This window comes from Phaenicophaeus curvirostris, chromosome 2 (genome assembly GCF_032191515.1).
Source record: "Phaenicophaeus curvirostris isolate KB17595 chromosome 2, BPBGC_Pcur_1.0, whole genome shotgun sequence".
Classification (NCBI taxonomy): domain Eukaryota; kingdom Metazoa; phylum Chordata; class Aves; order Cuculiformes; family Cuculidae; genus Phaenicophaeus; species Phaenicophaeus curvirostris.
Window position 1 is genome coordinate 89716982 of NC_091393.1, and position 26089 is coordinate 89743070.

At 45.3% G+C, this 26089-nt stretch overlaps 1 protein-coding gene across 3 annotated transcripts in view; it reads right to left on the bottom strand.

The window, feature by feature from the left end:
* PROX1 (prospero homeobox 1) overlaps positions 1-16361 on the bottom strand; it is a 47780-nt gene extending 31419 nt beyond the window's left edge. For 2 of the 3 annotated variants that reach the window (XM_069852815.1, XM_069852813.1), the window contains exons 1-3: positions 16181-16361; positions 6868-8658; positions 236-341 (exon numbers count right to left, since the gene is read on the bottom strand). In XM_069852815.1, the coding sequence (XP_069708916.1) occupies positions 236-341; positions 6868-8591 (1830 nt within the window). In that variant the 5' untranslated portion in view covers positions 8592-8658; positions 16181-16361. Of the gene's footprint in view, positions 1-235; positions 342-6867; positions 8659-15859; positions 15977-16180 lie in introns of those variants that run through there. The other variant, XM_069852814.1, reaches the window with a different exon arrangement.
* Positions 16362-26089: the final 9728 nt, after the last annotated feature.

A 26089-nucleotide genomic window follows, 5' to 3' on the forward strand; every position in this document is an offset into this window, starting at 1 on the left:
TAATTATTCTTAGTTTCCTCTAAGATTTCAATGACTTTTTATTTTTAAACTAAAAATATCCCTTTTCTTCATCTAACTGCAAGCAGGGTCCACCTCACCAGGAAGAACAAGTGAATAAAGACAGCTGTAACCTTTGTGTACCCAGAAACATTATTATTCTCTAATATGATAATATGATACCATTTCAGGAGCAAATACAGCATGCAGTAAGGAGAGGCATAAGAGATTTGCTTACCTTTACGTCTGAGAAGTAGGTTTTCAGCATATTGGAACTTGGGTACCGGGTGTAAAAGAACATGAGCTTGGCCTTTTTCAAGTGATTCGGTGACAAGCCTTCCTGCATGTAGGATTGAGTTAGTAAAGGAAAATGCTGTTCTTGAGAAAGCTGTTTCTGAACATACAGAGCTAGCAAAGTGCCCCCTTAAACACTCCACAGTTCCCCCCGACTACAGGAGAGAAAATTAACATTTAAATTGCTGCACTGAAATTTTCTGTAAAATGGCTAAATGAGGGATGTGAGGATATCTAACTCTGTATTTTCTATCAGTCTGGCTGCTGACACTCGGGAATCTTGCAAGTTTACGGCTTGTGTACCGTATGAATGTTCACTTGTTGCTAAGGAAACAAATGTATGAAGCATGTGCCGCAGAAAACTTATCAGACGCTTTTCTGCTTCTTTTGCAATTCCAGCTAAAGTTTCTTTTTCTTCCAGTGTTGTGCAACTTGCACAAAATAAAGCTAATGTATGCGAAATAGTCAGAGCTCCTTTATCATTTTGAGTGATGTTTTATACAGGCAGTACATCTAAACTGTTTAATTTGTGTCGATAAATTTTAGTATCTTGAGTAACTCTCTCTAATCTGGCTGTTACTTTGCTCCAGTGACCACCTTGCAAATCCAAGTGAAATTTGTAATAGGCAAAGCCCCTCTACTACTCAATCTCTGCCCTGCCCCCCCCCCGAAACTTGTCGCATCCTGATTTACACAGTTAACTCCTCAGAGAACAAAGCTGTATTTGGGGCTAACCAATCAATAAATGTGGGTTAGAAGATCAATAAATGGCCACTTACCCTATAAGGCAGCCTATTTATCCTAGAAACATCATTACCTTTTAGATTTGTAAACAGAAGCAACTAAAAGAGTTCCCAAGGGAATGTGAAGCTAACCATAGCCATCTTGGCTTGCTGATTTTCCTCTCAGCTTCTTGGCTCTCTTTTGTGTACTGTGTGCTAGGTCTGGTCACATCTGTGCCGCAGGCTGGCCCTGCCATTTCCTCAGCAAATTAATGGCTTTATAATTTATCAGAAATGAAGATGCACGTGGAGAAAATCAATGTGACCCCCACAAGGTCAATTAAGGGTTCTTCCCAGAAGCTTCTCTGGGACTGTTTCTCCTAAAAACAATTGTTGAAAATTTCACTCGTTTCACACCTTATGGTGGGGGGAAGGTCAACCAAGTTGTCAGATGAACTGAAGCCAAGGTGCCTCTTCCACCTTATGGCTGGGCGCATATCAGCACAGAACATCTCATTCCAGTCCTCGAGATTGGAAATCCAGACTAATTTTTATCATCAGGCTACTGATGATTAGCTAGATTTTTTTCAGCAGTATTCCTTTTTCTCCAATTCATGAAATCTACTGAAACCATCTCCTTTTATTTCAGTTAAAAGATTCACTTTTAGATAATGTAGCATTTAAAAAACAAAAAAAAAAGTCATCAACAATGTTAGTTTAAAAACCTCTTATTATCTGGAAGCACATGGAAAACGGCTCAGCTGAACTTGCATTTTGTTTTAGATGCTTAATGATTACAAAGAAGATAATTTATGACTGACATACTTCTTGTGCCAAGAGAAGAGTTGAAAGAACCTCCAGTTACCTCCATTAGACTGATAGAGAAGTCTAAAAGAGCATTACACTCTGCAGTGCCATCTGTCAAAATACGTAAGTGAAATAATAGTAGCAAGCTGTCACCTATTGCTTAGTGATAAGAGTTTTAGACAAATCAAAACTTCTATGCCAGAAATGCATTTTATACGATCCTTTCAGGAAAGTGGGGGTCCAAAGGGGCATTCCAGTAACTAGAAGAAAAAAAAAAAGTCCTAAGTCTCCTTAATTTGCAATTCCTCTGACGCTGACAACATGTTAATATCATGTTTGGTGTATATTCTCTTTCAGTGCAAGCTCAAAGATGAACTTAAACTTTCAAAAAACGCTCTTATATTTGCTGGATTTAAGCATATTAGACAGTTGTCTAAGCATTTGGATTCCTTCAGCATTTACAAATTTTAAATATTCTCTGCTCTAATGCCAGAGGATATTGATTTTGAATGAAACATGTATTAAAAGATGTTCTGAGACTCAGATTCTCAGAAATCCATTTTTATTAAAATTATACTTGTTCTTAAGCACTTAGTAGCCTTAAAGTGATATCAAGTATGCAACAAATCTTTATATCTTGATCCTAAGGTTAACACTTTTCTGTGATAAAATATGCAATCTGTAATAATCTTGAAAAAATAGTTAATGACAGACTTAAGAGCTAAGAATTAGATAACCCATTGCTATTTCAGAAAAAACTGAACTGACCAATTGCTTAATTTCCTTTTTAAGTGCTTGGGCTGAAAAGCAACTGTTCTTCCAAGAAAGCACTAGCTGTTTCCAGGATACTTACACACGCACAATGACTCATGATGAAATAGATTCAGTAAACATACAGCTGTACCGAACACGAGCTAAGCCCCATTCAAGGCCAGGAAAGAAAACGAGCACAAATAAATATTAAGGAGGTAAAGGGAGGAGGGGTGCCGAATGGAACGCAAACAAGCCCTGTCCCAGCAGCTCGTGTGGCTTGCCTCAATTCTCTTAGCTATAGCTTTGTGAAGACAGATGACATTCAATTCTATGGGTAATGCAAAATAGACAATAACTGCTGAAACTTGAGCCAGCTGCCAGGTGTAAAAAAGAAAAAAAAAAAAAAAAGGAGAGAAAGAAAAGATGATAAATCCATAAATTAATGAAAGACATCTGCTCAGGAACATAAAAGATCAGAGGAACAGTGTACTGCAGCTGAACCTAAAGCGGTGTTCAAACAACCTGAGAGTCTCAGCATTGTGCGTTTACACAGTGCAATGTAGCCTCACCCAACGCAGCAGCAGCAGCAGCAAAAAGGCAAAACGCTTAGAAATAGGAAGTGAAAAACCGGGAATGAAACATATACACGCTCTTGTGTGTTTCAGCTGGAGAAGCGCAGGGGTAGCCTTGCACAGCGTTTGACTCATTTGCACTTCAATCCTCCCAGGTAACGCTCCTCTTTGGCAAAAATATTTTTTAGTGGAGATAATCTTTCACTCCTGTTACTCTCAGCCTGAGCTTCCACAAATGCTCTAACAGGCTTTTTGAGCCCGCATATGTATTGAACTGCAGGAAAAGAGGTAAGAATAGGCTGTATCAGGTAAAAAATCAGCATTAGCAAAGCCAAGCTGCTCCTTAAGTTACCCCTCAGGTTTTTCTGATCAACAAAGCTCCAAAGAGCTGTATATCACAGCATCTTCAAGACCCTCCAAAGAACAGGCTGGCTGGAAAGCATTCATTCATCATCCAGGTGTTATCAATAGCACAGAGTTATCCAGCTTGCTGTAAAATCACTCTTTTTTTTTTAAAGTTTAATTAGTTTAATTCTAGTCAGATTTAATAACTCCTCATTTCAAAATGTTGTAATTCACTAATTATAGCTTTCACACACTGGGACCATGAAACTCATTCCAGTTGGACTGGAATTCTGTTTAAAAATAAATAAATAAATTGTAGAAAGTTTTACTAATATTTTAAAGCCCTCCTGTCAGGGAGAGCACACTAAACTTCTTCACCTTTACAGATGTCTTAATAGCATACAAAATACTGTTGTGCTTCAATTTTGATCTATGCAAATATTCTGGGTCTGAACAAGGCTATTTTTCTTAAGATGCAAAGAGGATGCATGACAAAGGAAGACCATGCAGAAAAACAATTTGCCGTCTGTCCCAAATTCTTTGGGAATTTGAATAAAACTTAATATTTGATTAAACAGATTAGTTTGCAAAGATACAGACTGCATTCGTGACCAAGAAGGGAATTCACGGTGCAGGTGTATCTTATCTTGTTTAGCAACATAAGCAAACATTAACCATTTCCTTCTGCAATTCAGCAAAGAACGATCAGATACATTTTACATGCATTGCTTAAAAAAAAAAGGAACAAAACCCCAAAAAACAAACCTCAGGCTAGTTCAGTGTTTTAGCGTGCTACTAAAACCTGAACTTGGCTGTTATCTGCTAGTCTTATGTTCTCATCCTGGCTGTATTGTCCAGGAAAACAGATGTTGCTTTCTGCAGGGAAGAAAGACCTATTTCTCTCAAGAAATATATTCCTTATATGTGCACACTCAACCATGTAAAACAAAAGTGCCAGAACAGACTTATCCACAAACACACAAACCTCCATACTGTGCCTTTCCCTGGAAACTGTAAGGTACCTAGACAAATACATGGCTGCTAGAAAAAAACACCCATTCCCCACAGCTGAGCTGTATAACCAACGTACATATTGTGTAGAAGTGCTATTTAATAAATCTGTTTGTCCCAAAAGGTCTGTATCGAAACCCAGGTCAGACTGCACCCTGCAATAACGTCAAGGTGGGAAAGTCAAAACTGCTTTCACAATGGTAGGCAGACAGACAAAAAAGGAGAAAAGGAATCACTGTAGCACTTGGAACTTCCCCTGGCTAAGCTTCAGTGTGGTGGGGGGACCTCACACCCCTGTTTTTGCAGAAGCAACAAGCTCCATTAGCGACTGCCAGTGGGAATGAGCAGGAGAAAGGTGGAGAAACAGCAGAGGCAAGGTTGAGATGCTCCATGGGTGAAGAGAGTCACATGCAGTCCTAAAACTACTCCTAGTTTACACGCTGGGCATTTTTAACTTCTGATCACTCCTCTCTTAGGATAGGAGAACTATTTTTATACAAAAACAATCAGTATGCTGCTGTACTGTTTGGCAGAAATTACTTAATTGCTCTGGCCTGAGTCTTGCCCTCAGCTGCCACTCCTGTGACCTCAGGCCTGCTTTCCAAGCATTGCAGCTTGCATTTCAATATGCAAGAAAGTTTATCAGTTTGTATGTCCAAAAGTAAACGGCAGTAGCTGAGAGTTATGCTGGTGTTAGACCGATTCCTCTGTTTTGCCATACAACGTATATGGTGAGGTGAAGATTTCCCTGCTACCTATGCAGCAGAGAGATCCTCTTTCAGTCCTCAGACATCATGTCCATTACCAGCTGGGTCTTTAAAACACAAACAGCTAAGGAAGGTACTTTCAAACCAGGAATCCTTCCCCCTGAAGAAATGGGACTGTTCATGCACGTCAGATAGCAGCAATACTTGACTGAGTTTTAACCTAAGTTAGTTCAAAGACTGGTGGTGATGGACTCTGGACCTGCTGCACCTGCCTTTGTCCCAGTGGTGCCAGCTGTCATGGGAGGGATGGGAAGTCCAGGTAACCAGTGGGTCTTGAGCCCTGACAGCACACTCCTGAGGATTTAACACATCTAGAAAAAATATGGTAAATTTATCTAAAATCACCAGAGTTATTAATCACCTAGAAGATATCCAGGGATGGGGCCCAGCCTTATGCATCAGCCTTCACACCATACCTGTGGAAAGGGGAAAAGTTCCGCAGCATCACTACCTTTAGTCAGGGAGGGGCAGAGTTACTTTGTTACAATCATTTTCTTCAGCTGGGCAAGAAAATTAGCTATGTCTAAGGCTCTGTGCTTGTACTGTTGCCTTCGGCTGGGATTTTTGAGCTGGGATAAACAATTCTAGCAATAGGCAAACGTAGTTATTTTATTCACTTTTCATACAATTGCACTTGGAAGAAAAATCTTTTGACCGAAATGCACATTAGGGGAAAAGATGCAAAGAGTGGGAGGTGTTATTGATAAAAAAAGAATAAATAAAAAAACCCAGAAACTTAGTACTAGTTTCCAGGGAAAAAAAAAAAAATCATGACTATGTCTGGATATGCCTAAATAAAGCCAGAGATGTATTTTTGCCCCTAAAGAGCCTGCTATTGAGCTAAAATGAGAGATTTTATTACCATCTTTTTTTTTTGTCAAGCAGGGTAAGTGTCCTATAAATTTAATACAGCTGAAGTTTTATATTTAATTGTTCTCTTTAGCTTTCCAAAATAATTTGCTTTGTGTATGTTAGGACAAAAGATTTTTGTGTATGGCTGAACAGAGGTTAATCATGCATAGCAGGCAGCTGCACAAGGGCTGAGGAACAGACCTCTGGGTGGGGGAAAAGAACTTGATGCAGCCTGAATATATCAGTACCTGTGTCTTTTGTGCTTCATTTCCCTTATGGGCTTAAAAGCTGAAGGCTTATGATGACCAGACTACGGCTCTTTGTGAGTCCCAGCGACACCACCACTAATGCAGGTTGTGTGCTGGCCTGGCAGGGGAGGGAATGGAGGCAGAATATGTTCTGGCTGATGGTGATGCCCCCTTAATCACCTGCCTGCCTGGGGAAAGACCTGCCAGCCCAGGGAAACCCACCAACACCCAGGTTGGGGGCCTGGCTCAGTTTCTGACCCTACAGGATGGTCTAAAGGCTTGGGGAGGGCAGGTGGCTATTTTATGTGAACACTGTTGGTGAAGGAGCACCATCAGCCAACACTTGGCATTTTATTTGGCCCCATCAAGCCCCCTTCTCAACTCCCCGACAAGCGCCTGGCTCCTGCAGTGGCTAGGGGGAAGCACTGGGGTGCAGGCATGGCCCCTCGTCCTCCCCCACTGGCCACTGCCAGGTTATCACTCATCTTTCAAAAAGGATATTGCATTTCCCGAGTAGGGCGAGATTTCAGACATGTCTTGAAGGTCGCCGCACTCAGACTTTATGAGGGACAAGGAGAGTCCCTCGGCAGCGCTGGGAGGGTGGGCCGGTGAGCAGGGGTGGTGATTCATGTGGTGTGATGACATCTTGGTCCTCAGGCTGGTGGTCTCCCGGGTGAGGTCAAGGGATTCAGGAGAAGCACGCTCTTTCCCCGGAAAGGAGGCCGATGGGGCACCCAGGGGGCTCTGGAAGGGGTAGGCCATGAGGGGCAGTGGGAAGGGGTGACGGAAGGACGAGGTGGAGAAGCCAGCGGTGGCTGAGAGCGGGGACTGATGCAGAGAGGCATGGTGGCCACCAGCCGGAGGGGCTGAGGCGGATTGGTCGGAGGAGTTTTTGCGGACAACTAGGGGCAGTGCCTCAGTTTGGTCAGTGGCACTGGGCATGGGGACACTGCCGAAGGTGTCAAGGGGGTTGGGAATGATGACGTCCCCAAAGCACTGCAGGCGCTGGTTGGCCGTGTGGAAGTTGTGGTTCTCCCCGTTGACGGCAAACCTCGCCTGTGGGATCTGGAGAGGTGGGAAGACCTGAGGAAGCTGGCGGGAGGGCTTGGATGAAAAAACTTTGACCACCGTGTCCACAACTTGCGACATGGCAGTGTTCAGCTCCTGCTTCAATGTTTCAGCCAAATGTTTGCCTTCGGGGTGGAAGGCATTCGTCCCTTGCTCCTTCTCCTTGGGACCTTCTCTTTTCGGCTTGTTCTCCGCAATCTCCTGCTCCCGGATGAGGGCCCGTGCCCTGTCAATGAACTGTCCTGGGTCCAGCTCACACATTTCATTGTCCGACCTGCTGACAGAGTCACCGGCCCTTCCATCCATGGTTTCAGAGCGCATGCTGTCTTCAGACAGGTTGCCATCTTCATCATTTTCAGAGTCAGTGCTGTCGTAGATCTGGTAGAACTTCTCCTGCAGCTGGCGCAGCTGCTTCTGCATGTCCTCCAGCTGCTGCTTCAGCTGTCTGCGCTCCTCTCGCTTTTGCTCTTTCCTCGCTGAAACCAGCTGCTGGAAACTCTGCTGCTGCTGTTGCGGCAGCTTTTGCTTGCGTTTGTTTTCTCTGTAACTTTCTCGGGGACTCACGGACTGCGGAGCTATTTCTCTTTCATTTTCATTGCCCCTTAATGCCACACTGGGGGAATGGCTCATACCCCGAATTATATTCTCAACCCGGGCGCGTTTAGCTCTCAGGTGCTCGTCACATAACCGATCCACATCAAACTGGCTCATAGTCGGCCTGCCAAAAGGGGAAAGACACTCTTGGGGGCTGTCTCTTGAAGAGTTGCTGCATACATCCTCCTGATGTACTTCTGAGCCTGTACTAGAGAGACCGCTGGCTTGGAAACTGGGCTCCGTGCCACCATTTTTGTTCATGTTATTTTTCAACAGCTGGGAAATTATGGTTGCTCCTGGAAAAGGCATCATGGCATCTTCATATGAGTTCGCCCTCTTCAGCAGCTTGCGGAGTACATTTGACTTTTCCCCATCTGCATGCTGCACCACTGAATATTCGACATCCTGCTCTGAACCTTGGGGATTCATGGCACTAAAAAACGTTGCTCTTGCCTTTGCAAAAAATGCAGATGCTGTCCCTACCGTCCTTTTCACTCCAATGTCAACTCTTCTTCTCTTGGTCTGCCTGCTTAAGAGGGCTGTGCTGTCATGGTCAGGCATCACTGGACTGTTATTGTGCCATCTTCAAAAGCTTGTCAGCTGGGCTCAGCTCAAGAATCCTGGGACCCTGGCCAACAGAACAAAAGGACTGATGAATCATTTTCTTTAAATTTCTCCAAATTTCCTGACCTCAATCCTGAATAAAATGCAAAATGCATAGGCTCTGGGATTTATGGCACATTACAATTATTGCAATTTATTATGCACTCTGCTTGAAATGAAACATTTTTAAATATTTCTGCTCCACTGGTTTAAGATGGATTAAGATTTAAAAAAGCAAAAACTGCTTAAGCACCAGTAATATGATTCTCTTGCACAAATGCCTAAAATGATACTGTTTATCTTCAGAAGAAAGAGTAGATTAGAAGAACACAGCCTCTGACAACCAATTGATTAAATTTAGGGCATTGAGATACATGTTACAAAATAAGATGAAAGTACTCCTTATTTAAGATTTATTGTTAAAACAAGACATTGTATAAAATTTGGATTAAAAAAATTCAATTGCGATGTAAAAACCATAATTGTAGTTTTGCTTTTTAAAGAGAGATAAAACTAGTAAATAAACATTCAAAGGTCAAAACAACAACTTTCACTTAATTGTAGGTAAGACCGTACATGTGTATGTGAAAGGCAAAGAAATCATACATGCATTTAGGCTTACATTGGCGGAAAAAAAAGCCCTCTCTTAAATCATTAGGGAAACGTTTATTCAGCAAAGCAAAAATGCATTAAAATATTTTATTATCAGGAATATAATATTTACAGAGATGTGATCAAATAAAGGCCAAAATGTAGTTCATTAACACAGCCTCATATGTACCAGTGAACTAGCCATGACAGTGTTTTGAATTCCCCACACATACCTTCCTTTTTCATAACTTATACTCTCCAAGCCCCGCTACCAAAAGCTGAAGATTTTGGATTTTGTACACCAAAATACATGGCATTAATTCTTCTGCATAGCAGAAATGAGGCATGTTCAGTGTCACATCTTTCTGCTTTAGAAAAATCTCCAAGAACTGTATCTCAAATGCCCGGTGAAGCCCTTCTTACATGTAATATTTTGAATACACAGAACCTTATTTCCTGTGACATGCAGAAAAGATGAGAAAAAATATGGAAAGATGAAAGAAATAACATCAATCAGCTGTGTGAGAAAGGAAGATACCTTCTCTTTATATGAACTCTCATTGTTTCCCAGGAACACAGCATAAAAAGATAACACACTTCCTTGCATTTTGTAAAAGGCTCTTGACATAATTTGTGACTTATTAACTAGTGATGCTAAACTCACACTGCACAAAAAGCATTAGATGCTCCTTCCTGTTTCTTAAAATTTAGCACTGAGGAAAATTAAAATATTTTTCGTGCCATGCTTATCTAATATTAAACTTTACATTTGCTTAACAGAGCACAATCTTCACAATAACAGGGTATATTGCCAAAGGCAGCATGCAGACTTTTTGGAATTGCTCCCATCTCTTTCGGTTCACCTGTAAAAACATCTACGTGCTCCCTAGGACTGCATCTGTGGCTAGTTTTAAAGAATGACTATCCATGCAAATAGGCATAATTTCAGCATGAAGTAATCTGTAAAATCAAGACAGTAGTCAGTGCTTAGTTTGCAACCAGGGTGGAAAGAAAAAAAAAAAGAAAAGAGCTCTTAATACTTATAAACATTTTGTTTATTTTGCAGCTTTTGCCCACGTATTCTGGATGTACTAAAAGAATTTTCAGAGATCTGGTGTCAAGAGACAGTTATGCTAGGGACATGATGTTTGTTTACATTACCAGCTCCTTACATACAGGAAAGTAAAGTATGATAAAAAATTAAAAAAAAAAATGTGTCATTAATTCAAATGGGGAATTCAGAGACTAACCCTGTTATCAGGATGCTGCCTTCAGAGACTATTACTTATCAAGAAGCAGACTAAGCAAGTGAAGTTTGGCTACCTCACAATAATAATAAAGTAACACTTTTGTTTCAGGGGCCCAATTCTACCACCTGCACACCAGTAGCATCCCACCCTGCAATCGACTCCCCTGGAGTTCAGGCATACCAAATTCCTGTTACATATGAGAGGTAGGATCAGGCCCTGCCTGACAGTATGTGTCGTAAAAGACCATCTCCCGCTTTCCCTCAATTAATGCAAATTGAGTTTTACAGGGGGCAGAACCAGGCTCTTACAATTAGGTCTTCATCTAAAGAAAAGTCTGAGGAGTCGGATTTTCAGAAAGGTTGTTTTTGTAAATAAACAGCCACATCCTCGGGAGGTGGAAAGGGGTGGCCACCACTGGAGTTTTGAAGCAGGCAATACCGGCATGGAATAAACCTGGGTCAAGGCTGACTTTTTAGTCTAGTGGTGTTCATTTCAAAGTGATATAAACTAATTGCAAGATAACTGAAAGACCTCTTGGTTACTGCACATAAGATATTCCAAAGGCATTCTGTGTAAAGATAATATTTGCCAATAGCAAAAAAACAAACAAAAAAAAACCAAAAAAAAAACCCCACAAAAAAACCTTCATGCTTTTCCTTCCTTTGCTGTATTTAAGCTATGCTTGACTGAGATCCAGACTCACACCAAAAATCTCATGTCAGGTTTCAAGTTTTGCACATTTCCCAGCAAATCTGAGGTGCCTGACCACTGTTTCTCTCTCTCTTGCCCAATCCCAACCAAGGACACGCATGGGGAGGGCTTGCTGTACCCTTGAGTCAGCAGCTCAGGAAATAGGCTGTCCTGTGCCAGGTTGGAAGGTCATTGCCACGCATCCTTCCTCCCCAGTGTCCATTATCCTTTCCCTGAGCCCCCGTACCAGCAGCTGCTGTCCTGCTCATTCTTCCCACCGCAATCAGGTGGCAGGAGGTGCTCCGGAGCAATGCCTCCTCCTTCACTTGCTGGAAGCTGAAAGCATCAGAGTTATCGTACACTTAACCTGAGTATAAGCAACATCTCCTATTTGTCCCAGTGTTATCCTGAGCCTACAGACTGCAAGCTTTAAGGCTTACTTGCCTTTTGGCATAAATATAAGAAATAGTTCTACTTCAGCCTGACAAAACTCAATGAATACTGAACGGCTGGTTAATATTTTAGTCTCGGAGGACCAAAACCATTTCACACCTCAAGGGAAATTGAATGCCATGTACAGCAGGATGCAAAATCCCAGCCACAAAGACAGTCTTTGATACTGATTAGATTAGAACTGGCTAAATAGGGAACCCTTTGGGGGGGTGGAAATAATTAGGAAGTTTAAGTCCTTTACGTAGTTCCAGTACTCCTGGATGCATATTGTCTCAAAACCGTATTTTGTACACCTAACGTCTCTGTACAGCTACCCAGAAGTCTATAGTCAGAAAAATAGCTTAGGTTGTCAAGTCTTATGTAGAAATCTTCAGAAGCATCATTTCTTTCCAAGTTACCCAGTTTTAAATTTGTGAAGGTTAAATTTGCTTCTCACGTCACTTTTGATACTCCTCGAATGCCAAGTGTAGTTTATGTTAAATTTACCCTCCACATCTTAAGCCTCAACTCGCACGATGCGGCTTTCCCAGAAACAGAACATTTTCCATGCCCGCATAATTAAAAAATCATACCAAGGGCCTCAGCACTTCCTAAGTCCATCCATAAACATAGCTTGCAGTATTTTATTTACAAATTTACTTTCAAAACTTTTGTTTCAGGATATATGTTTAAAATGTAGCTATGAATAACCTCTTAACAGCGCAACAGCTACAGACATGAGTTTATTTCATATCCATTTGATATGCATTGACATTTTAACTGGAAACAGATTAATTATTCTAGATATCCAACAGTTACCTTTAGCTAGAAGGGTCTTTAGAAAGAAATATGCTGTCAGGTATTTAACCTCACTCATTACAAAAAGATCAATTTCTGTTAACTCATCTTGATCCACAAAGATGCTGATCATTTTCTCCGAGATTAATTCATACATCTACGAGATGCAAAGTAGATGTAAATTCAAACTCACCCTCCTCAGCTACTCTGAGGAACCCTAGCCTAACCTAAACAGCTATCAAATGCACAGCAGCAAAGTGCTAAACTTGATGAATATTCTTGGATGAATTCAAGGAGCTATCAGTTTATGGAGCTGAAATTGTTCCTATCTTTTCACAAGCCGACTACTTTCTTTGGTCCAGCGTCTGACTGCTTCATGTCAGCCCATTATGCCAATAACACAAGAAATTTAACACGCTTCTGCTAATAGAAATACTTAGATCTTTCACTCTCAAGCGCTACACAGGGTATGGCTTTGCCAGAATCAGCCACGAAGCACAGGATGAAAATTATTCTAGTCAACAGTATTTCACTCACAAAACCACAGCTAAAATCCAAAGAACAGATGACATCTATTCACCATAGATCTGTTCAGTGCTAAAATCACGTCAGCAGCTAATGAGAAAGTACTACCTTTTTATGCAGCTCTGACACAAGTTTTCTTTGGATAAAGGGTTATCTAACTTTCTAAGCTGAGACATCTAATAAAAGAATTTGAAACAAGGCAGAAATTGTGAGCAACTATTCGTGCAGCAGCAACAATTTTATTAGGCTTTCTCCATAAGAAGTAAAAATTAGAGCCTGACTTACTTCAAAATTATGCTACCCGCTCTTTCGCCTCAAAGAAAGAAGCCACCCTCCTTTTATGAACGTGGTGATACCCAGGGCCCAATCCAGCAAGGTATTCAGCAATTCCTGTGAATGCCAAACATCCACAAATCCCATGAACTACAGGGAGAACTGACAGAGCTCACTAACAGGAGGAATTCAGCATCTCAATAGTTCAGGCCTTTATTTTTGGGAGATGCAGGGCCCTCCATCATGAATCCATGCTCAGCTCTGCCTGAGGAAACAGATTCTTTGAATGAGGAAAAGAAATCAGGCTGTTCAAGGTAGAAAACTGAAAAATTTTCCTCCTCTCAAGCCAGTTTGGTCCTTGTTATTTCGCAAATCGTGAAGAAAATAACTCACATGGTCTCTGTGCAGAGATAATACTGAAATGTTCGCAAGATTCCTACTATGAACTCAGCCCAAGTTTTCAAAGATATTTTTTTTCCATGCTACACAACAGTGTTAAATCACAAATCTTGAATTAGTTAATCTAGCAGTTAGGCTGCACTTTGAGACAGAATAAATCATTATTTAGAGACTATAATGCAGCATTTACAATTCTGCCCTTAAACTCCGATTTCAAATTGTGTCCAGTTTTACGACTATCTTAATTTACCAACCCATCATAAAAAAAAGATAAATCATATAAACTGAGAGGCCTTGGAGTTCAACTGGCAGGAAAGTTAACTGTATATACTGACAGTGCCATTCAGCGGACCTAACATACTTTCCAGAATAATTTAATAGGGAGCTGTTAGCAAAAAGTACATACATTGTACTTTTTCTCACAGATCAACGCATGAAATGTTGATACTCTGTGTACCCTTAAGTATTAATAAATGTTTCACAGTATGTGATACTGCCGTTAAAGGTAAGCCCTGGACAAAAAGCAGATAAAATAAATGCAAAACGAGCTTCAGTAGTCGTAAACTTTACGTGATTGATGGCAACTCACAGAAAAACTGTGAGAAGGCGACATAAAGCGTACGTGCCACATGCAAATCTATGGGTAAGGAAACTGCCTCCATATAATTCATCCTGTGTACTGGCAAACCTCTACAGATGATGGAAGTGACAAATAATCTGAGTTTGTACACCTCACAGTCACAGAGCCGTCTTTCTGTACCCTGCATTAGACAACACCAGACCTTTCTGCCACGGAGAAACGGCCACGGATGCACAGATGCACTTCCACGTGCTCCCTTACCTGTCCCCAGGCCCGGATGAGGGTTTTAGGGTGACACTCGCCACACAGCGAGAAATACCACAGCATTCGCCACGAGCACTTGGGACCTGGGAGAAACTAACGGATTTCCAAATCCTCGCCCCGGACACTTTTGCCGGACATTCAAGGGCACCTCTAGTCTGTAGCCGTTTCCCCTGCCACCCGTGACTGACATCTCCTACTTTTGTCAAAGATATGAAGCTAATATCCTCCGTATCTGTTATTCCCGTGGACGGGGCGCACGTACGTGACACTGACCCCTCCGAGAGCTCCATCCCACCTCGGACGCGCCTTTCGGGCGCACAGACCTGCCGCAGACACCAATTAATCGACTCACGTCCCCGGGCTGACCCTGTCACCCGTCCTAGCGGCTCAGGGAAGAGGCGGCGGTGGCCGAGATCCCCCTCGCCCCCCTCCATCTCCCCGTCGCACGCAGCGAGCCGCCCCGTCCATGCGCGCAGCGCCGCGCACCTGCTCCAAAGCGACCGCGCAGGGGGGGAAACGCGCAACTTTCTCGCCTTCTTCCGAGCCGCGCGGATCCCAGGGCGGCCCCGCGGAATGGCCGGTGCCCCGGCCGCCCGTCGGGCCGCCCGCTCCTGTCATTTTTTGGTGCCACCTCTGTCCCTCCGCTCCCACCCCGCCCCGCTCCATCCCGGGCTGTTCACCCCAAACCCTGCCCTGCGCGCCCCCCCCGCGCATCCCCCACCCCCCCAGCACAGCCCCCTCCTGCGCATTTAACACATGGCAAAAGTGCTCCGGGGCACTTAGCCGATAAACAGAAAACGAGAAAAGCCAAGGAAGATCTCCATCAAGGGCTAGGAAAAAAAAAAAAATTAAATCCACCCCCTCCCCCGAAGAAAAAACAAACAGCAAGCAAATAAACATAAAGTACCAATAATCCTAATCTTTTCCCAGATCAAGGCTCTTATCCCGCGACTCGCATTTGATCTCTTCTCATGTGCTCGCTACCTACCACTCAAATCCCGTTTTCTATACATTTCCACAATCCACAGCTCGTCCCACCCTTGGAAATGAAAAAGTAATTGCAAAGATAAGAATAAGAATAAAAAGTCCCTGTCCTTCCCGGTTCGGGTTAGAAAGGAGAACTAGCGACATGCAAATGACAAGCAAATTGGAAGAGACAAAAAGAAAGGCAGCTATAATAAACAAGACAAAGAGGAGGCTCAGAGGACTAGAGCAGGAGTTTAAAGCAGGGGATGGGGAACTTCGGCGGGGACGGCGGGGGGAGGAGGAAGCTCAGAACAACAAAAAGAAGACAAATAATACCGGCTGGGTCTTCCGTCCCGGCAAAACTGCCCTCCAGCCCACAGAATAAAACCACAAGAGGTGGCAGAGAGCGAGCGAGGGGGAAGGGGGCAGGGTCCCCTAACAACGAGCAGGTCACTTACTCTTCAGCCCTGGGCAGGCTACGGTGAGCGCTCCATCGGGCTCGGCGCTTACAAATCCTGACCGCCTGAGCTACTAGGGAATTAAAACTACTCAGCTAATAAAGTCATTGCAATTTTTTGCCCACCTGGAAAAAGCAGCACAGGTTTGATAACGGTGACCAGTATTTTTGCTGGGGATTTCATCCCCCCTCTCCCCGCCCGCCCCCAGACCACTGAAAGCAGAGCAAGCAAGTGCAAATTAATTATATATATATAAAAAATAAAAATAGTCGAAAAAGCCGGGAGGGACGGAGCGGGCGCGGAGAGGGAGCGGGTACTTACTCCGTGCAACGGCGACGAGACCGAGCCTCTTTTTTTTTTTTTGCCGGTGGAGCGGGAGAAAGGGAGAAAGGCAAGACACGCACATGCACACCCCACAGGCGCCCCGCACACGCGCACACAGACGGACACACGGACACGCGCGCAGCCCCGCCGCTGATGAATATGATAATCGGCGAGGGAGGGCGAGTGAGTGAGTGAGTGAGTGAGTGAGTGAGTGCGGGAGGGAGGGAAGGAGGGAGGGAGGGAGGGCAGCGGCCGCGGGGCCGCGGAACGGCGCGGAGCGGGAGCGGAGCGGGGGCGGAGAGCGCGGAGCGGCGGGGCGCGGGGCAGGGCTGGGCTGGGCAGGGCTGGCCGAGCCGAGCGAGCGCTCCGCACCGCCACAAGATTTACTTTAAGACACAGCTGAAGGAAACAGGAAGACTAGACGTCACGCTCGGAGTGACGTGAGCCCGGCCCGGCGCCCAATCGGGAGGCTCCTTGGGACGGACGGGGGGGACGGAGAGAACTTGGCAGGAGCGGGGAGAGAGGAGAGGGGAGAAGCGGGCGGGGGGGGGGGCGGGGGACGGACCGCCCCGCCCCCGCGGGAAGGTGACGGCGGCCGCGCACCTGCGGGGGGGGGGGGGGGGAAGGGGGGCGCCGCCATCCGCGCCCCGACGGGGCGGGAGTCCCCGCTCCGCCAAGAGAGGGCGAGGGGCGGACAGGACCCCCCCCTCCCCCCTCCCCGAGTGCGGAGGGGGAGAGAAACTTTAGGAAAGTCATCCCGGCGCGGGGGATGCTCCACCGTGCCCCGCGCGGGGAAGTTTTCCACGCGGGAAGGTTTCCTTAGAGGAGTGCCGGGGCGGGCTGCGCTGCCCCACGGTGCGGGTCTCGCACGCGTTAAGGGTCGGGACGGTGGAGGAAAACCCCGCTTCATGGGCGACCCCCCCCCACACACACACGTCCTCGTCCCGTCAGCGGGGTACAAACTTTAAGAGAAGCGGGTGCGCATCGCGGGGCCGCTCGCTTCCCACGTGCGGGGAAGAAAAAGAAACGGGTTGGCGGTGCGTGGGAACAACCCGCGGTGCCCCCTCCGCAGCGCGCCCCGAGGTTCGGTCCCCTTAAACCCATCCCCGGCTGGGCGGGAAAGCTCAGGGACAAACATTTTTATTTTTTGGGGAGAGAAACCTCCCAAAACGTACTCTTCCCAGCAGGTCCAGGCTGCGGTCCGGACCTAAGCCTGCCGGGCTCGCTTTGTCCCGCGGGGCAGGGAGCGCCCGGTACCCTCGTCCCGGTCGCCGCCGAGGAGCGGCGAGGCTTCCCGTAGGAAAAGAGCCTTAGGCTCGCAGGCGGCAAGGGGAATAAACTGAGGAGAGGGAACACCGTCCTGCGGCGGGAGCCCTCGGCGGCAGGTAAGGACGGCGCTGCCCGCTCGCCCCTCGGAGCCCCGAGCGAAGGGGGCAGCCCAGGCGGGGTGAGGGCAAGCAGGACTGAGGCGGGTGGCTCCTGCCGAAAGGCCGTGGTGGCGGTGAGGGGACGGGCAGAGCCTTTCCCCCTGCCCTCCCTGCAGCTGGCGTGGCGGGGACCCGCTCCCTTTCCCCTAGAGCCGCGGGTGCGGGCAGCCCCGCTGTGTCCCGCCTGGAAGCCCCTCGGCGGGGCGCGCTGCGAGGGCTACCCTCGGCAGCCAAAGTTTGGGGGCCTGCCCGCTTCTGCCTCCCTCTCCCCGAGGGGACGGAGCCCGCGGGGGCTCTCCTGTCCGCGGCGGCGCCGGGCTGGGTGCCTCGTCGGGGCTGCTGGCGGCTCCGCCGCGGAGAGCGGGGTCGGTGATGTGGATGAGTGGGCGATGTAACGCAGACCACACGCAGCCCGACTCTAAGAAACCGCGCGGGACCGGCCCGAGCGGCCCCGTCGCGCTGGGAAGCTGCTCCCGAGTTGGAAAACAAAAAAAAAAATTAAGAAAAAAAAAATCCCTGTCACTGCCCCGGCCGGCGGATCGCGGGGAAATAGAGCTAGGAAACATCCGTCCTGCAGCCCGACCCCGGTGCGGGACGCGAAGCCTTTCGAGGCTGCACGTCGAGGCGCGCCTGCGGGGCGAGGGACCCGCAGGGACGCTTCAAGCGCTGCCCCGCGACCCCCGTGGCCCCGGCAGAGCCCCGCTCCTCCCTGGCTGGGCAGCCCCGCACTGCCGGAGTCCCTCGCCAGCCGTGCCTGGCTCCCGGGTCCATCCTGGAGCCGGCGCTGACCGCCTCGGCGCCCGCACATCTCCGCTGCAACGGGGAGCGCCCCGGTGCGCTCCGCTGCCAGCGCTCTCGCCGCCGAGCCCGAGCGGCCCCGGAGCTGTGCCCGGTGCCCGGCGAGCCTGTCCGGACTCCGGAGCCTCAGCTCAGGCTTATTTTAACGTGGCACCTTCCGAATAAACGCTGCGCTACGCGGGCACGGACGGGAGGGCTCGCTCCCTGCTGCTTCTCGCGGGGCTCGGAGCGCCGGGGTGACACGTTCGGCCTCCCGGTGTAGCTCTAAGTGCTGCAGGGGCTGAGACAAGGGTGCAGAAGTGTGTCTGGACGCAGGGGGAGATAGGCTAAATTTGGCGGGTGAATGGCTCGCTTGAATTCTTTCCTTTCTTTTTTTTTTTTCCCCTTCTTTCAAAGGACACCAGGATACACTTAGAGGTGAAGCCGAATCATGCAAAAGCTAATAAATAAATAAAGAGCTGCCTCTGACACAGAGTCTGCCTCCCACGGGGCTCAATTTAACTTCGTCTACTGTTGATGTATCCAAAAGAGAAACGAGGCACTGGGAATGAAGCGATGTCCCCAAGGTCACTTGGCAGAGCAGTGGCAGCCAGCCTTGTTCCAGCCATGGGTACCATGTGGACAGGATTCCACCCACTGTCCAGCCCCACTGTTGAGTTTTCGTAGCTGCCTACAGGTTACCTTCTCCAAGCCCTGTGTCTTGCGCCTTTATCAAGTCTAAACACACCAGCTCTGCAACCTGCCACACCAGCAAGCCCAACTGGCATGAAAAGCATGCTTTCCATTCACCCACCCTCTCTGGCACTGAATGCCCCAGATCCTTTCTCTCTTAATCCTGGCAGCCGCATAAGGATTGTAAGTTGATGTTTCAAAACTCATCAGGAACATTATTCCGGCACTCATCACCCAAGTTTAAAGGCAGAAGAAAAAAAATCTTCCTCCATAATTTAGTCTGTCAGAAGCAGTCCAGGGGACCTCTGTGTCAGTGGCTCACATCCAGGATTTATAGTAAGCAAAGTCATCCTTGATACCTTCTACAGCGGCCTGGTGGCTTTGGCAGCAACAGAGCAGCCTCTTGCTTCTGGGATTGTGTGTCTGTTCCTATCGGTGGCTTCCCCCAGTCCCTCGACTGACTGCAAGTGTGGTCCCAGCTAGTGAACTCTCTTAAGATTTCAGTGTGTCTTCAAACTCCTGTAGAAGTCACTGATCCTTTTACTAGTAATTAATAGATCATAAAGTGTTCACCAGGTCCTTTTCTTGGTCAGTAATAGATTAAAAGTTAATCACACTGATTAACTGCATTATTGGTGGTTTGGATGCAAACAAAAGAGTAACCTGTATTCACAAAGTTTGGATTCAAAGGCTGAGTGTGCTCTGGTCTGTGGGTTCTCATGCCCCTCTGCCTAATGCTCAGTGTGTGTCACAAACTTGGAGTCAAGACACCACATTTCCTCCTGATATGGGGATTGTCAGGTCTGTGTTTGGCCACAGCGTTTGTCCCATCAGAAGTAAATCCTCCTCCAAATTTTGGTGCCTCTGAAAAGAAGAGGTTTGCTGCAAGCTGACAGCTTTCTATGCTTGCATTTCTTGCTTCAAGAGAAAAAAAAATCAGATGCAAGAAACTTAGGAAAACTTCTGCAGTGTACCCATGACCGTGGGGGATTCCTCCGTCCCTTTGGAGTCTGACAACAAAATTGAAAGTGACAGGAGTATATTGTTGAAACCGCTTTTTCTTTGATCATTTTCCTTGCTGTGTCTGTTCCAACTAAATGAATGAACAGGGCTACGAATACATAGCAGGTTTTTCTTTTTCTTTTCTTTTTTTTTTTCTTTTTTTTTCTTTTCTGTGAGGAGCAGGGGGGGAAGTTCAAGCACTCTCATGCATAAAAAGAACACCCCACAACCACAAAGGCCTGATTCTGCTTTTACTTATGCTGATGTGAATTAAAAATAACTACTGATATCCATAAAGCATCATCAGTGTGTGTTTATGAGAAAGAGGAGAACTGGATGCCTGATTCATGTAATCGCTGAATTTAGAGCCTTTCCTCACTTCCCTTTGCCCTGGCTCCTCCTTTCAAAAAGAAAACCTTTTGAAGAAAATACCTTTAACCTGGAGAGGGAATGCAACCTAGGTGGTTCAGCAGAGTGCAATTTAATTTAATTCAAGAACTTGATATTGATGGAAATAGAATTGTTAAAAAATAATAATAAAAAACCCCAAAGAACTTACAACCTCCAGAGAGGAGAAAGTGAACTAAACTAATCCTATTAAACGTGGTAGCCTGTTTCTGTGCAGCTCGCTGAGAGATTAAGCACAGGAAAAGGGATAAGTGCTGCTTCAGTTTCACTAAACTAATGTGACAACTTGTCATTGGAAATCTTTACAGCTTGTTAGCAGATGACTAGCTGATTCAGATATGTTTTCTACCGTTTCCTTTGTGTCTGGAGGTGGTGTTTTTTCTTTCCTGTTCCTTTCTTATCCATACTGCTTTATTTTGCTTTTTAATCCTTCATGTCTCCTTCAAGTCAAAACATTTAACTTGCTTTAATCAATATTTTGTTTTGAAGATGTCCCTTGACCTTTTGTTTGTGCAAATTAACCTTCAAGGGCACCTCATTCATTCATTAACCTCAGTGGGATGCAGTATCCCTTGTACGTGGCATTTTAGGATGCATAAAACATTTATGAATATTTAGACATATTGCAGTGAATGACTGTGATACGTCTGCTGTGGCAGTAGACACTGCTACAAATGTATTAATTTTCCTTCCATCTCTCTCTCTCTCTCTCTCTTTCTTTCCTTCTTTCCTTCTTTCTTTCTTTCTTTCTTTCTTTCTTTCTTTCTTTCTTTCTTTCTTTCTTTCTTTCTTTCTTTCTTTCTTTCTTTCTTTCTTTCTTTCTTTCTTTCTTTCTTTCTTTCTTTCTTTCTTTCTTTCTTTCTTTCTTTCTTTCTTTCTTTCTTTCTTTCTTTCTTTCTTTCTTTCTCCTTCTTTTCCTTCTCCTTGTTTCTCTTTCTTCTTTCTTCTCTTCCTTCTTTTTTTCTCTTCCTTTCTTCCTCTTTGTTTTTCTTATTTATCTTTCTTTCCTCTTTCTTTTCTCTCTATCTTTTTTTTTAATTACTTTACATGTTGCCTGTGTTCAGAATGGAAGGAAAATAGCCAGGCTGGGACAACTTTTAGCATTAGGAATTTTTATATCAAAATTAGGTGTCTAGACTCTTTAGAAACTTATGCCTTCATCACGGCTCTCCTCTCCTCTCCTCTCCTCTCCTCTCCTCTCCTCTCCTCTCCTCTCCTCTCCTCTCCTCTCCTCTCCTCTCCTCGGCCCTCCCCCCCACCCCCGGCAAAGGCATGATCGTTGAGTAAATGGAAAAAAAACATTTTACAACATTAAAGGAAGACTGTTTAGAAAAGGAAGGCCCTGCTGAGGTGTAGAGGAAGCCTGTTTATTAACACTGGACACCTCTTATCTCAGGCAGCTCCAGATGGATGTCCCCCTGGTAATTCCCGCTCTGTGCCAAGTGGGGTTAAGCAGGGTAACCACCTTGACGTGAGCTGGTGATCACCAGGGGATCATCGTCTCCTTCAGAGAGAAATTTTAGCAGAAACTTGGGGTGGGGGAGGGAGAGCTATCAGGCTTCAGCATAAAAAGCTTGCGCGTGGCCAGATTTACCTTTGTGGCTGTAAATTACTTGCTGCCTGGGACAGAGCCAGGTTTTGATTGAGAGATAAAGTAGTTCAAATCTGTCAATAATTAACTGTCACTCAATTAAGGCTTTCTTAACAAATTAGCACTTGGTAGCACCCAGGGTGCAGGTTTTTCATGGGAAAAGGCTGATAGAGTGAAGTTGGCCATTAAGTTTGCCCACTGAGTATCAGCTAATGCCCTGCTCGGTTTAAACACCACTGTGTAAATTTGGTGAATTGGTTCCCAAACCCTGTTTCTGCCAGACTGCTTTTAAGATTAACCATTTGTGCCTTCCCAAGCTAAACAGTGCAGGACAGAGTTTGCCAAGTAAGAAAGCTATCCTTGATTGATTAGGGTTTCCTGACTGCCAGCTTTGGAGGAGCACCCATACGTAAATGAGGCTGTAGGTCTGAATCTACAGAAATTGAGTGGAGCTGCTGTAAAACCCTACAGAACGACGGGGATGGATGGAGCAGGATTATATAGTCTGCCTCCGCTGTAACCTGCTGGGATGTGTTTCTTTCTCATATGGGGTCTTGTTCTCCTCCAACCTGCCCCTTCCACTGGGCTAGTGGGAAGGTTAAAAGGGAAAAAATTTCCACCTGCACCTTTCCGACAAGGAAATTCTCATCCAAGCAGCTTCCACCAAGCTGTGACCTCTTTTCAATTCCAGCCTTACGTGACCCTGGGTACCTGGCTTCACTAGAGTCATCAGGTTGAATGAGTTTCCAGAAACATTGCAAAGCTCTGTGTTTATGCCTCATTCCCAGATTCCTGGAATAATCCTGTGGTGACAGAGGTAGCATTGGTGTTTCTCTGGTAGGAGATATTTTGCCAGTTCCCTTTCATCCCCTTCTGAACTAGCAATGCTGTGAGTTTGTCATCCCACTCTTCCTCTTAATTCTCCATTGAGAAATTGTAAGTGAATGTCAGATGTCAGCCAGATCCCGCACAGCCATCCCAGTTTACATCAGCTGGTGCTCTGGCCCCATATTTGTGCACGTGGCTGGATCGACACTGCCGGGACGGGAATTCCCTTGGTACATTAATTCACAGCAAACCGCAGACTCTGGAAGCGGTGATCATTTGTCACATCAACCTGCTGAGGAACAATCCATCTCTCGCGAGTCAGAAAACCCTTTGCTCTCCATTGGTATCAGATTCTCCTGGTGTCACATGCAGTTGCACCTCCAGGAGGTGTAATCACTTAGTCTTTTTAGAAGTGAAATGCAAAACTCTGGCAAATGCAGGTTCTGATTCATACTGTATTGCACAAAAAGGCTGCAAGATGGAATCTGAGTTTAGCTTTGATTCTGATCTGTTTCTCTGATACAGGTTCATGTTCAGTATGGATTTGGTTAAACCTGTTACTTCTTACCTTGCTGAGTAGTTTTCTGTCTCTTGACCAAAGCATGCCTTATCTGCAATGAGGGCCAAAGCAGCGCTGGACAAGAGTTTAAAACCAATGTCTGGGAAGCTGTCCAGGTTGTTCTTTTGGGGAATGCAGACTTTTGTCTTGTACAAAAAGTAATCCCAAGGTGGTTTTCTTTCTATTAATCATTTTAGAGGACCTGCCAGAGAGTGACAGCTCTTAGCCAGCACCACCCTACCGTGGTTCAAAGATCTGAACTGTTTCAGCCACCTCCATGTGGAGGGGTTAAAAACACATTAAAAAATACCTTGAGTTGCCTTGTCCTAGCACTTCCATTAAAAGTCTTAAAGTTTAAAATCATAAAGCAGGAGAAAAGGAAGTGCATTTGGTAGTTTAAAATTGTACCGCACCTTGCTGAATAATCAAAGCTGGTATTTAATAGGAAATAAAATTTAATTTTGTGGGTTTTTTTATTGGTTGTTGTTTTTAAGAAAGAGGAAGATATTTCTATAGAGGCAAACAGTTTTCATTTTTTTGTGGGCTGAATTAATTCATTTTTATATTATATCCCAACTCTTTTAAGAACCTATCTTTTCTAATTAAGAAGTCATTTCCATTATCTGAAGCATCCATGTCAATTATCACCCCTGTGGACTCAGTTCTACAAGGCATTGAGTGACAATTTTTTCAGAGGTAGTTTTTTTTTTCAGGCAGGTTCCAAAATAATTGCAAGTGCTATTCCATTCATTTTAATAGGACACAGGTGCCTAGATGTTTTTTAAGGTTCTGAATAAGCCAATGGATTTAGGAGCCTAAAACAGAGCATAGGCTGACTTTAGGTATCTAAATACAAAATTGATTTAATGGATCAACCGGCAGAGGAGTTGTGCTCCCAGGATGAAACAGTGCTGTTCCTGTGCTTGCCAGAGCCATCCCTCAGTGAGCAGCTACATACAGGGGTATCTAGAAATCATTCAAGAGCTGGGGCGCAGGCTTTTCCCATGACTATGGGCTCCAGCAAAACCGCACTCAGCACTGCTTTTTTTGCAAGATGTCCTCATGGTGGTGTCAGTTCCCATCTTTCATAGGATAGCCTACAAGTTAGGGTGTCTCTCTTAGAGGTGAGAAATTTGCTTTTAACACTTTCCTTGTCTGAAAACCATGTAAAGTCATGGCTCTCTTCTCTCTAAAAAGTGCCCTGTCACAAGGCTGTGAGATGGGATCATCCTTGCCCCTCCTTTAGGGGTTTTGACCCATTGCAGAAAGGAACCAAACAGTCACAGGGTCAAAAGGTGAAAAAAACGAGTGAACTTGGCTTTGTGAATGGTGCTTAAAACAATAAACTGAGAGGGGGCAGTGCTCTGCTTCAGGACCGTACATCTTACCTATCTATAATGGCTCAGTAATGCAAAGTACATCACTGGTCCAGGGAGGAGGGATCAGGAGTCCCTTAGCCCAGGTGATGGTGTGTGCCACGGGGCTGTGCTCTGTGTGCTGACCATCTTCCTGGCCTTGGCAATCTGTGATTCTTTCTGTAACACTGCACAGCTTTGATGGAGTGGATGGAAGGTGTCACAGCAATTAACATGAAGGCACTAACATCTCTTATGGAGAGCCTTGAGTATTTTGAATCATTAGGTACCTACATAATGTAAAAAATACAACCTGCAGTGCCCTAAGCTCCCACTGAAGTTACTGGGCTCACACTCAGCAGCATCAGGGCCAAAATAATGTAGATGGCTTTTTCTGGAAAGGAAATACAGCCCTGACATAAATGTCAAAAGGCATTCATAACAACACTAATAATTTCAGAGCATTGTGCTATTGAATTCTAGGAATTATTAGACCTGTTTGGCAATGCTGTTTAGTTGCTTTTATAACAGAAATATGCTGTTTACCTCCTAAGAGATTCATAAGGAAAAACATCCAACATGTATCAATGAGTAAGATATTTTCCTTACTAGAGATATTGATTTAAATATTGACTGCGCTACCAGAGGGTTATTTCACTCCATGCTGCAGATACTCGTTGTCAAGTAACATGTGGTTTATGTACTAATAAAAATGTGATTTCCGGCCCAGAAATCTTATCTGGATGCTTCTGACTTTTTGAATTTGGCTTGGTCTAAAGCAGTTATTCTTTCTAAATTAAGTACTTATTTTCTTTTGAGTGTCAATGCACTTCGCTCTGTGTGAATTACTTTCAACTAAGATCAAAACAAACAATTGTTAAGAAAACTCTGCACACAGCTCCTTTGTCCTAATAGTTCATTTTCCTTTCAATCTTTCAGCAATGGGTTTAGGCTCTGCAAGATGGAAATTCTTTATTTAGCAGCGGAAAAGGTGCCACCGCAGAACCTGTTGCAGCTTGTCAGAAAACCAGCCTGAGTGTGTTCTGGGACAAGGACTGTCTTTTTATTGCTGGGTTACACAACAGCTCACACATTGGCTTGCTGACCCCGATCAGGCCTGGTGATAGTAATAATGACAATAGGTTATGCCACCAAGCCATAACCCAATGCTCAGGAGTGCTGTGATAGCTCCCTTCTCAGAGAGGCAGAGGTGCCAGCTCCCCCTTGTGCAAAGTACCAGCCCAGGAAGGGAAAAACCCAAAGAGT